This window comes from Neolamprologus brichardi, chromosome 3 (assembly GCF_056152115.1).
Source record: "Neolamprologus brichardi isolate AB-2024 chromosome 3, ASM5615211v1, whole genome shotgun sequence".
In the NCBI taxonomy this organism is placed as follows: Eukaryota; Metazoa; Chordata; class Actinopteri; order Cichliformes; family Cichlidae; genus Neolamprologus; species Neolamprologus brichardi.
Window position 1 is genome coordinate 31,224,287 of NC_142106.1, and position 11,968 is coordinate 31,236,254.

An 11,968-nucleotide genomic window follows, 5' to 3' on the forward strand; every position below is an offset into this window, starting at 1 on the left:
AAAGGCAGCACAAGAAAACATGCTTTTACATCAGATGGATGTTAAACTGTTCACGCACCAATAGATTGTGAGGTATTCATGGAACAACCTGAGGGTTATGAGGTGAAATCCGACAGAAATGAAAAATGGGTGTGCAAGTCGAAAAAGTCGCTATATGGGCTAAAACAATCAGGCCAAAATTGGAACAAGATGTTGCATGAATACTCGAGTGAGAAGAATTTTGTGCAAAATCCTGCTGACCATTGTGTTTACACAAAGATGACAGAAAATAAGAAGGTAATTCTGATAATATGGGTAGATGACCTGATCATTACTGCTAGTGACGAAAGTGAACTAACTGTTGTGAAGAAAATGCTTGCAGCAAAATTCAAAATGGAGGATTTGGGTAAACTGAGACATTTCATTGGTATAGATTTTGACCAGAGTGATAACTGTGAGCAAAAACTGAACTATACTGATGATGCAGAACAGATGAGTGATGTCAAAAGGTACAGAGAGGCAGTTGGTAGTCTGATCTATTTGGCTACATGCACAAGACCAGACTTGAGTTTTATAGGCAGTAAACTTTCACAGTATTTTACTGAGCCAACTGAAGACCAATGGACTACAGTAAAACATGTACTGAGATATTTGAAAGGGACAACCGAGAAAGAACTGTGTTACAGGAAATGTGACAACAAAGAACTGAGGTTGTGGTCATACAGTGATGCTGATTGGGCAGCTGATGTAACAGACAGATGGAGTACAACTGGTTATTGCATAAGCTTGTCTGTAGATGGTCCTTTAATTTCATGGAAAACCAAAAGGCAACCTACTGTTGCATTATCTTGCATTATATACCTGTGAAGCTGAGTACATGGCTTTAGCTGCAACCCTACAAGAGGTTTTATACCTAATGCAACTGTTACAAGGTATAGATGGACAAAAATATGCACCACCAAAGGTTTATTAAGACAATCAGGGTGCAATTGTGTTGGCAAAGAATCCTGTGACGAGACAGAGATGTAAACATGTTGACATAAAGTACCACTTTGTAAGGCCAACTGTGAGTGCAGGAAAAATAACTCTGGATTATTGCTCAACAGAAGAGATGGTAGCAGATGTAATGACAAAACCTGCAACAAAAGTTAAGTTGTTCAAGTTTGAGAAGTTTGTTTGGACATGGTATACGAACATGTATAAAGTACCGAGGAAGAAACCTTATATGTGTTTTTTTGTTACTTAAGAGCATCATAATATGAGAGCAAGTGGGGGTGTTGACATGAAGAGAGAAAATGCTCTCAATTATGGAAACAGCCAAAGGGTTTTTATATTTCTGCTAACAATGATCGTTGTAGATCAATGGTCATGACAATTTGTATATTGATGTACAGTCACTTTTGACCACGACTCTTTTGTTTTGCTTTATGCTGAACTCTTTAAATTGTTTGGATTCAGTCATTTACTTTTATGTTGTTGTTCTAAACTGAACTGCAGATAAACCAAAGGCCAAACTGAGAGCTGATAACACAGCTGTTTCAGTAGGGGGCAGTGTGACCCTGACCTGCTCTGTGAACCCATCATCATCATCTAGATGGAAATACCACTGGTACAAAGAGAATAATGGTAAACGTGTGAGACTTTGGCGTGTATTTTCTCTGTCAAATGACCAAATCAGTGTCTCAGAGGGAGGATGCTACAGCTGCATAGGGAGAAAAGTATATCGACATTACTTCTCAGAGTATAGCCAGTCAGTCAGGATTGACACTATTGGTAAGTTTAAATTTACCTCCCTGCAAAGCACTACATAAGATGATGGCTAAACCTTTTCATAATAATGTGTTTTTATTGTACTTTCTTGAACAGTAACAGTCTCAAACAGGCCTGTTGTGACTCTGTATCCAAACTGGTCTGAGATATACAGAGGAGAGACGATCACTGTCAGATGTGAGATCCATGGAGGAGACACTGAGTGGGATTATGAGTGGGAAACAAACAGCACCATGAAACCTCCAAATCAAAATGAATACAGGATTATATCTGCTTCATCATCCAACAGTGGAAACTATCGCTGTAAGGGCAGAATGAAAAGTTCACAGCATAAAACAACAGAGTGGAGTGATTCAGTCACACTGACAGTTTCAAGTGAGTCGAAGATCTTTTATTCATAATAACTGTTTTATCAAATCCTCAGAGGTTTCAGGTTTTAGTTAAAGAGACAGATGTCACAACCAACACACACTTCATTCTTTTCGCCTGATGACTTTTATTTAATTTTGTATTTATTTATTTGTTTAGTTTTTACCATTTGACAAATAATTTTCCTTCATCACTTGCAGGATAATTGTTTCATATGTTGGTGCTAGTAGCTAAATTATCTAGTGAGGTTTTTATAAGCTTGATCATTATTGTAACACTTTTCTTCTTGAATCATGTGACAATGTTTTTCTTTTCCTGTAACATCAACAGCAAGTAAACCCAGAGCCACACTGACAGCACAAAGTCCAGTCATACCAGCAGGGGGCAGTGTGACACTGAGCTGCTCTGTGGAGGGCTCTGCTGGCTGGAAGTTTGACTGGTTCAGACGTGATTCAGTCTCTTCTAAAGCTCAGTTCATGAGAGGAAATGAAGCAAACAGAGTTATTAGTGTCTCACAAGGAGGTCTGTACCACTGCAGAGGAGGGAGAGGAGATCCAGTTTACTACACAGAGGACAGCAGCGACGTCACAATTATGCAAATCAGTGAGTTTAATTATTTTATTTCTGCCAAGCTGAGACAGATCAAGTTATGTGATCTGTGCTGTTCATCGGTTTCTTTTCTGACTTGGAGAGGTGGAAATGAGAAAATAGAAGAACTTTAGTTTCATTGTGACAAAGTGTGCACTCTGAAAGAGCCCTTGTGGTTCTCAGAGAAAAAAATCATTACAAGCCTTCAGTTTATTTGAATCATTTTAGTATCAACTATTAAAAAAAATAAATGAGCAGCATAATATTCACATGGCTGCAGGCTCTCTTCATGTATGTTTCTAGACTGACAATCTAAAGTTTTATATTTTCATTTTTATTAAACTCATTAACGTTCAGTTTACCCACACCGATTTGCTTGTTAACCTCCAAGTTCATATTATGAAAAGCAGACTTATTCGAACACAAGAATATCAATAAAAGATGTTAACTGTATATATGGGCGCGTGTGTGCAACGTGTCGAGTCTGCTATATATTGCCTCAAGTGTCCTGTCTGGGTAAGGCAGGCGAAATCTGAAAACGTACCTTTGTGTTGCCCGTTGCTGGCCTGAGTTTGGGCGCATTCTACGAACCTGACGCAGAGAACAAAGTGAACAATGGCCTAGTTGTTCACCCTACTTCATTCAGCTGTATGTGAACGTGCCGCCTTTTCATAACCTCTGTCACCCAGAGACAAAAGCCCCTTTTCCATTAGTACCTACTCGGATCGACTCACCATGGATCGCCACAACTCGACTCGGATTGACTGGTTTTCCATAAAAATCCAGTACTCCCTAACCTGGTTGTGGTTGTCGTCATAGCAACGTGTCCAAGCATGCTGCAACATGGATGCTACAAGAAAGGTGGACGTTGAAGCAAGAATATACCTGCTGCTCGGTCTGTGGCTTTCCACAGCTTTGTAGCCATATCTGACAGATTTCTCCGTAAGATCATAAATGCTCTTGGTCCCTTTCGACATTTGTTAAATCATCTATCAGAAACCTTGTGGTAACAGCCCTATGTCTCTAGCAGGTCCCTGAGGTCATGTGATCAGGGCCTACTTGTTATACAGCATGCAAGGCTGAGTAAGGGAAACAGAGCAGGTTGTGGTACTCTCTTCCTCTGAGCTAGCATAAACAAGGGTTTTACAACAGTGGGAACACCATCGCCTGTCCAATTTATTGGCGTTTTTTTTTTTGTATTTTTGTTTCGTGCCTGTCATGATCTTCAGAGCCCATGGTGACTGATGGATGGTTGAGATTTAAAGGGGCCAGCAGAACAAATTAAAGTTTCACGTTCTTTAAAAAATGACTGTTTGATGTTTATAACCCACGTTGCTCTGTGTTAGGGGCACCCTGACTATCTGGTTGGGTATAGAAAATTAGAGGGAAATTGTGCTAAGCTGTGTTAATGTCTGACAGCACAGTGTGCTCTAGGCAGCCACCGTTTCTTGAACTGGAACCCTGGAGCCCCTCTTCCATACCTGCATCAGCCAGACAGGTGAAGACATTTTTATAGTTGTTGGTGCCAGGGTTAATTGCACTGGGGGGGTCATGGACCCAGATCCTATCATCTCTCAGTCGTCAACTTGTACATTCCTACACCCCTACATAGCGGGCCTGATAGCCCTCACATGTACAAAGTATATACTTGTACATTTTACAAAAAATGTTGTGTTACAGTTACAGAAATTGTAATGTTGTGACTTTGTTTTCATGTTTAAACATTTTGTCTGTGAATCAACTGTTTTGCAGCCACTCTTCTCTTATGTTATTAACGGCAAAGTTTTTATGTTTCTGTTCGTCTCCTAACTGGATCATTCTTATGCGAACAGTTCCCATTAGGCCCACTGTGATCCTGCAACACAACTGGCCTCAGATATACAGCGGTGAGACAGTCACTGTCAGATGTGAGATTCAGGAAGGTGAAGGAGCTCAGTGGATGTATGAATGGAGTCCAGCCAAGTTAAACACACCTCCAACATCCAATGAATACAGAATCATCACAGTTACTGAGTCTGACAGTGGAGGATACAGCTGCCGGGGCAGAACGGAATATTTCTTAACACAGTGGAGTAAAATCATCACACTGACTGTATCATGTAAGTTGGAGATGTTTCATCAAAAGCTAAATCCATTGACAGCTCTTCTTTATTTTTTTTAATTATTTTTATTGCACATGTGCAGTACTAGCTGTTGCACCAACATATGATGCAGTTGCTTCAGTTTCTTTTAGCATGTTATCTGTTTTTGAAATTAATCTTAGAGGTTTCAGGTCTGGCTTAAAGAGTCTGGTCTCATGAGCAACACACACTGCTTTTTCACTTAAGCCCCTTTTCCATTAGTACCTTCTCAGATTGACTTGCCATGGATTGCCACGACTCGACTCGGATCGACTGGCTTACCACTACGATCCAGTACTACCTAACTTGCGTGGTTATGTACTAACATCCAAGTAGTGTCATGGCTACTGGACGGACTCATGCGCAGACAGTTCTTTCTTTGAGAACAAAAGGAGATTATTTATTAACAACAGGGATCACCTCAGTGCTATATATATGTACAGTGAGTTGGGAGGGCTCCAGGGAGAGAAGGGTGGGTGGTGGTGGTGGTGGGGGTGCCTCCGCACACACGCACTCCTCTTCAGCCGCAGTCGCTCCGAAACTCCACACACGCTGCCAAACCCAGTTCCACAGCAAAATACACACAGGGGATTCTTTTGATAATGCCGAGAGCACGAACTCAGGAGGTTCAATGTTCCAGCGGTGAGCTGCTCTGTGCCACTGCCTTAAGTAGCAGCTGGGGAAATCAGCCAGATCAGCAGCAGGTGGAGACAATCACACAGGTGCGTGGGCCAAGAGCGAGAGCCCGTAACGAGCTCCACCCAGGCAGAAAGTAGGAGGAGAGACAGAAAACAAAAACAAAAAACAACAACAACACCTGTAGCCAGGGTGAGCCAGCCAGAGAGACACAGGGACCGTGACAAGTAGGTACTAATGGAAAAGGGGCTTTAATGAAGTCTGAACTGCAATTGACAATATGGCCTTTTTTTGGACACTGTTATGTAAAAGTAAATACCACACATTTTACTAAAACTCTTACAGTTACAGTTTGAAAGTTATAAATTATTATATTGTGACTTTGTTTTGATGTAGAGTCCTAATCGTATCCTTCTTATAAAAATAAAGTATAGTTACAATACATTTAAATAAAAAATCTTAAAAATATAAATATAACTCCCCCCAAAACATCAATACAGAATTAACTGGGTTACATTCTTATTACTGATCAAAAAAATTCGTTTTGCTTCAAATTATGCTTCAAAATTCAAATGGTCTTATTATAGCATTTGAACTATGCATTCATAGAATTTATAGGGTATTATGTTGCCGAACAAATGAACAAATACCAGGCCCTGTGTTTCCTGGGCATGACAGATCCCCATGTACTAAATAGAAGCGAAGGAGTTGAATTGAAAAGGGGAGCGAGGGTGGGGAACGTAAATGAGAATGAACCGCTTGTGGAACTGGGGGAACCTATATAGATGAGAGCCGGAAGTAGCCTGTTTGGAGGCGTGGTCCCACTCCTGAAATTCTGATACTCAATCTCCAATTGTGAGTCAACATTTTTTGTGACATTGAATTCAGAGTTAAGAGACGAAACACTGAGAGAAAATCTTTGTTGAACAGATAAACCCCGTCCTGTCCTCACTGTGTCTCCATCATGGCTGAGTCCTGGAGCCTCAGTAACTCTGAACTGTGAGGTTGAACATCCGTCTGCAGGATGGAGCTTCTACTGGTATAAAGCTGTTCCTGATCGATCAGAGAAATCCTACAGTTATAAGCTGCTACCTGATGGCAGTGGGACTGCACAGGACTCCTACATCATTCATGGACAGACACACACAGCAGGATATGTGTGCAGAGCTGGAAGAGGAGACCCAGAGTATCACACTGATCACAGTCAACCAAAGTTTGTCTGGTCTGCAGGTCAGTTTGTAATCTTTGATCTGTAATAACGTCACAGGGTGGCTGTAGCTCAGGAGGTAGAGCTGGACACCTACTGATTGGAAGGTTGGTGGTTTGATCCCAGTCTGCATGTCAAGTATCTTTGGGCAAGATACTAACCCCAACTTGCTCTCCAATGCATCAATCGGAGTGTGAATGTACTTAGAAAGCACTACGTATAGATAAAGTGCTTGTGAGAATGGGTGTGGTTGGGTGAATGAGGCATGTTGTATAGAGCGCTTTGAGTACTCCGTGAGAGTCGAAAAGCGCTATATAAGAATCAGTCCATTTACATATGTTGGACATCTTATTACTGATCACATGACAGATGATGAAGACATTTGTTGGCTGAATGATGTAAACACAAGCAAACACCTCTTACACAAATTTTGTGTATTCGGATGGTGTGAAGATTTGTGTAGCGCATACTGTACACCTCTGTGTACTGCACACTGTGGACAAACTACAGGAAAGCAGGTTTACAGAAACTTCAAGTAGCTTCTAATGATGCCCAAGATTATTACTGAGAGACCCAGATGGTTCAGTGCAAGTGACTTCATTTAATGTTGTATTATTGTATCTATAAAGTTATTGTTGCTTTAACAACTATGAGATTTTTTAATGTGTAAACACTGATTGACTGACCAAATACCCTAATTAAAATATTTGCAGTGATCTTCAGAAGATAAAGTAGTATTTTTACTGTGATATTTTGAATCCTAACACCTGTGATCTTTGTCTCTTCACTGCATGTTGTTTCCAGATGTTCATTCAGCAGCATCTCTCACAGTGAGTCCTGACAGAGTGCAACACTTTACCTCTGACTCTGTCTCACTGACCTGTGAGGGAAACTTCACTGAGTGGAGAGTGATGAAGTTCTCTGAGGACGGCCGACTCTCTGACTGTAGCAGAATGTCTGGACCCACATGTAACATCTACACATCAAAGTCAGATACTGCAGTGTACTGGTGTGAGTCTGGATCAGGAGAGTTCAGCAATGCGGTCAACATCACTGTAGAGAGTATGTTATTATACATTTACTTCTTGGATTTGAATCATTTAGATGTCACATGAACTTTTGTCCCAGCTTTGCTGTATGTGAAGTCATTTTATCTGGAGAAAAATACTAGATCAGATCTTCATGATGAAAAGCATTTGTACATTTGTATTGTTTGTCAGCTTTTTCTAAAAGTGTGCACCAGCTGATGTGACTGGAACAATATGTGTGATTGTTTCACAGATGATGGTAATGGTCCTATCCTGGTGAGTCCTGTTCATCCTGTGACTGAGGGAGCTTCTGTTAGTCTGAGCTGCAGTTTGAGAACACAAAAAATACTTTCCAATGTGTTTTTCTATCACAATGACAAACTTATTCAAAACACCCGAGGGGAGCTGAAGATCTCTGCAGTGTCAAAGTCTGATGAAGGTTTCTACAAGTGTCAGTACTCAGGAAGAGAGTCAGCACAGAGCTGGATGTCAGTTAAAGGTGAGCAGGATCAAAACATTTGATGGAGTTTTCTAAACATGTCTGATGACTGAGAATGAACATTAGATTGTCTGATTTAAGTCTCACATTCATCTTGCTCCATTTCATAAAAGTATTTATTTATATAATTATAATCTAGCAATAATTAATTATTGTTTATTCTAACTGTGTCAGGAGCTGACAGCTCTTCATCTCCTGTGTGGTTGATTGTTGGACTGGTTTGTGGAGTATCTCTCATTATTATTCTCCTGCTCTTGTTGTATCGCTGCAGAATGACCAACAGTGAGACCTTTTCCTTTACTTACTACAAACTCTTTATCATTCAAAAACACAAATGCATCATAAGGTTCAAATGTCTTTTTTTCACATTTTTAATAAAGGTGCTGCTAACGACCAGATGCTCAATCAGGATGGTCAGCAGCAACCGTCCTCTCTTCTTCATGGTTAGTTTTTCACGTAGTTTCAAATATTGTGACGCTATTTGCAACAAGACTGTACTTATTACATCTGCTGCAGCTTTTCATATAAATGTTATTTGCAAGAATATTTGTGTTTAAATTAGTATCACAGACATGAGGTGACTGATTTTCTCTGACCTGCAGGTGTTCGTTCTGTCTATGAGACAGTCAGAAGATGTGAAAACACTGAAAATGGTAAAGTATACAAGCTGGATGATTATACAATAGCTGTGTTTAACATGAAAGTCATTAAAATTATTATTTCAGGTCCAGCAGAAGGTGATTACACCAATGTCACATCAGTGATTCAGCTCTAAGTTATTAACAAGAAAAGTGAGTGCACAAAATGTGAGATTTGAAATACAAATTGTATCCATCCATCCATTTTCTTCCGCTTATCCGTGGTCGGGTCGTGGGGGCAGCAGCCCAAGCAGAGAAGCCCAGACCTCCCTCTCCTCAGCCACCTCCTCCAGCTTGTCCCGGCGAACACCAAGGCATTCCCAGGCCAGCCGAGAGATATAATCTCTCCAGCGTGTCCTAGGCCTCCTCCCAGTGGGACATGCCCGGAAAACCTCACCCAGGAGGCGCCCAGGAGGCATCCTTGTCAGATGCCCGAACCACCTGAACTGGCTCCTTTCGATGTGGAGGAGCAGCGGCTCTACTCTGAGCCCCTCCCGAATGGCCGAACTTCTCACCCTATCTCTAAGGGAGACCCCAGCCACCCTTCGGAGGAAGCCCATTTCCACTGCTCTCGTTCTTTCGCTCACTACCCACACCTCGCACCATAAGTGAGGGTAGGGACGTAGACCGAGCGGTAAATTGAGAGCTTCGCTTTTACCCTCAGCTCTCTCTTCACCACGACGGACCCGTGCAGCGTCCGCATCACTGCAGCAGCAGCACCAATCCGTCTGTCGATCTCTCGCTCCATTCTCCCGTCACTCATGAACAAGACCCCGAGATACTTAAACTCCTCCACTAGGGGCAGGAACTCGTCCCCGACCTGGAGTGGGCACTCCACCCTTTTCTGGCTGAGGACCATGGCCTCAGATTTGGAGGTGCTGATTGTCATTCCCACCGCTTCACACTTGGCTATGAACCGTTCCAAGGCAAGCTGGAGGCCATCACATGAAGAAGCCAACAGAACCACATCATCTGCAAAAAGCAGAGATGAGATCCTGAGACCACCCAAGTTAAAGCCCTCCGCCACTTGGCTACGCCTAGAAATTCTGTCTATAAAAATTATGAACAGAATCGGTGACAAAGGGCAGCTCTGGCGGAGCCCATCACCCACCAGGAACGAGTCCGCCTTATTGCCGGCTATGCGGACCAAGCTCTTGCAACAGTTGTATAAGGACTGAATGGCCCATAGCAATGGGCCAGACACCCCATACTCCCAGAGCACCCCCCACAGGACCCCCTGAAGGGCACGGTTGAATGCTTTCTCCAATTCCACAAAACACATGTAGACTGGTTGGGCAAACTCCCATGCACCTTCAAGTATCCTTGAGGGCAACATTGTAGAGGCATGTCTACCAAGACAGCCCTACAACATCCAGAGCCTTCAGGAACTCGGGGCAGACCTTGTCCACCCCAGAGGCTCTGCCACCAAGCAGTTGTTTAACTGCCTCAGTGACCTTGCCCCCAGAGATTGGCGGGTCATCCCCTTTGCCCCCAGACTGTGCTTCCGCCTCGGAGGACGTGCCAGTGGGATTGAGGAGGTCCTCGAAGTATTCCTTCCACCGTCTGACAATTTTTTCAGTCGAAGTCAGCAGCACTCCACCCACACTATACACAGTGCAGGTAGAACACCGCTTTCCCCTCCTGAGTCGCCTGACGGTTTGCCAGAATCTCTTTGAGGCAGTCGAGAAAGTCTTTTTCCGTGGCCTCTCCGAACTCCTCCCACACCCGAGTTTTTGCTTCAGCCACCGCCCGCACCGTGTTCCGCTTGGCCTGTCGGTACCTATCAGCTGCCTCTGGAGTACCACAGTCTAACCAAGCCCGGTAGGACTTCAGCTTGGTGGCTCCCCTCACCTCTTGTGTCCACCTTTTGGACAGGGATTACCACCACGACAGGCACCAACTATGTTGCGGCCGCAGCTCAGTGCAGCAGCTTCCGCAATGGAGGTGCTGAACGTGGTCCATTTGGACTCAATGTCCCCAGTCTCCCTCGGAATGCTGTTGAAGCTCTCCCGGAGGCGTAAGTTGAAGATCTCGCGGACCGGGGCCTCTGCTAGGTGTTCCCAGCACACCCTCACTGTACGTTTGGGCATGCCAGGTTTGTCCAGCGTCCTCCCCCGCCACCTGATCCAACTCACCACTAGGTGGTGATCAGTTGACAGCTCAGCCCCTCTCTTTACCCAAGTAAACATATGGCCTCAGGTCTGGTGATACAATAACAAAATCAATCATCGACCTGTGGCCTAGAGAGTCCTGGTACCACATGCACTGCTGTTTGAACATGTTGTTCGTTATGGCCAAACTGTGGTTTGCACAGAAGTCCAATAACAAAACACCGCTCGGGTTCAGATGCGGGAGGCTGTTCCTCCCAGTTATGCCCCTCCAGGTCTCACTGTCATTGCCCACATGAGCATTGAAGTCTCCCAGTAGGACAACAGGCTGGGTACTCTGAACCGCCACTCGGTGCATAAGCACAGACGATGGTCAGGACCCGTTCCCTGACTCGAAGGCGAAGGGAGCAAACCCTCTTGTCCACTGGGAGAAACCCCAACATACCAGCAGCAATCCGTGGGGATACCAAGATACCCACCCAAGCCTGCCGCCTCTCGCCAGGGGTAACTCCAGACTGAGACAGAGTCCAGCCCCTCTCCAGGAGGCTTGTTCCAGGGCCCAAGCCATGCGTTGAGGTAAGCCCGACTTTATCTAGCCGATATCTCTCAACCTCACGCACTAACTCAGGCTCCTTCCCCACCAAAGAGGTGACATTCCGTGTCCCAATTGCCACTCTTCGTAGCCGGGGATCGGTCCGCCACGACCTCCGCTCGTGAATCTGGCTCACATTGTACCCGACCCCTACTGTGCCTCCTGTAGGTGATTGGCCTGTGGGAAGATGGGCCCTTGTCCCTTTTTTGGGCTGTGCCCGGCCGGGTCACCAGATGCTCACCCTCGTGCACCCTCCCCGGGCCTGGCTCCAGGGCGGGGCCCCGGTAGCCCTATACCGGGCAGGGTAAACTGTTCCCACAACGTTCTGCAAAATATACATTGGCAATTATTCTCACTAATAATAAAGGCATTTGTGGACAAAACAGATGGTGTTTGTTTTGAAATGCTTTCATTTGATCACCTCAACAGGGCAA

General features: G+C 44.1%; 1 protein-coding gene across 1 annotated transcript; it reads left to right on the top strand.

Annotated features, from left to right (window-relative positions):
* Positions 1-372: 372 nt before the first annotated feature.
* Positions 373-11,659, top strand: LOC148104195 (Fc receptor-like protein 5). Its single transcript, XM_087838297.1, has 12 exons — positions 373-505; positions 1,477-1,752; positions 1,852-2,128; positions 2,453-2,721; positions 4,539-4,805; positions 6,393-6,692; positions 7,474-7,731; positions 7,951-8,196; positions 8,371-8,478; positions 8,577-8,639; positions 8,799-8,849; positions 11,571-11,659. The coding sequence occupies exons 1-12, from the start codon at positions 373-375 to the stop codon at positions 11,657-11,659; spliced, it is 2,337 nt and encodes a 778-aa protein (XP_087694423.1).
* The last annotated feature ends 309 nt before the right edge of the window (positions 11,660-11,968 follow it).

What these genes read in the sequence shown, in the direction of transcription:
- LOC148104195 (XM_087838297.1), top strand. Translation starts at nt 373, where the DNA reads ATGGAGGATTTGGGTAAACTGAGACATTTCATTGGTATAGATTTTGAC. An exon ending in ACACTGACAGTTTCAAGTGA is followed by an intron (nt 2,129 to 2,452) that starts GTCGAAGATCTT and finishes ATCAACAGCAAG; the next exon opens with TAAACCCAGAGCCACACTGA. An exon ending in GAGCTGGATGTCAGTTAAAG is followed by an intron (nt 8,197 to 8,370) that starts GTGAGCAGGATC and finishes TAACTGTGTCAG; the next exon opens with GAGCTGACAGCTCTTCATCT.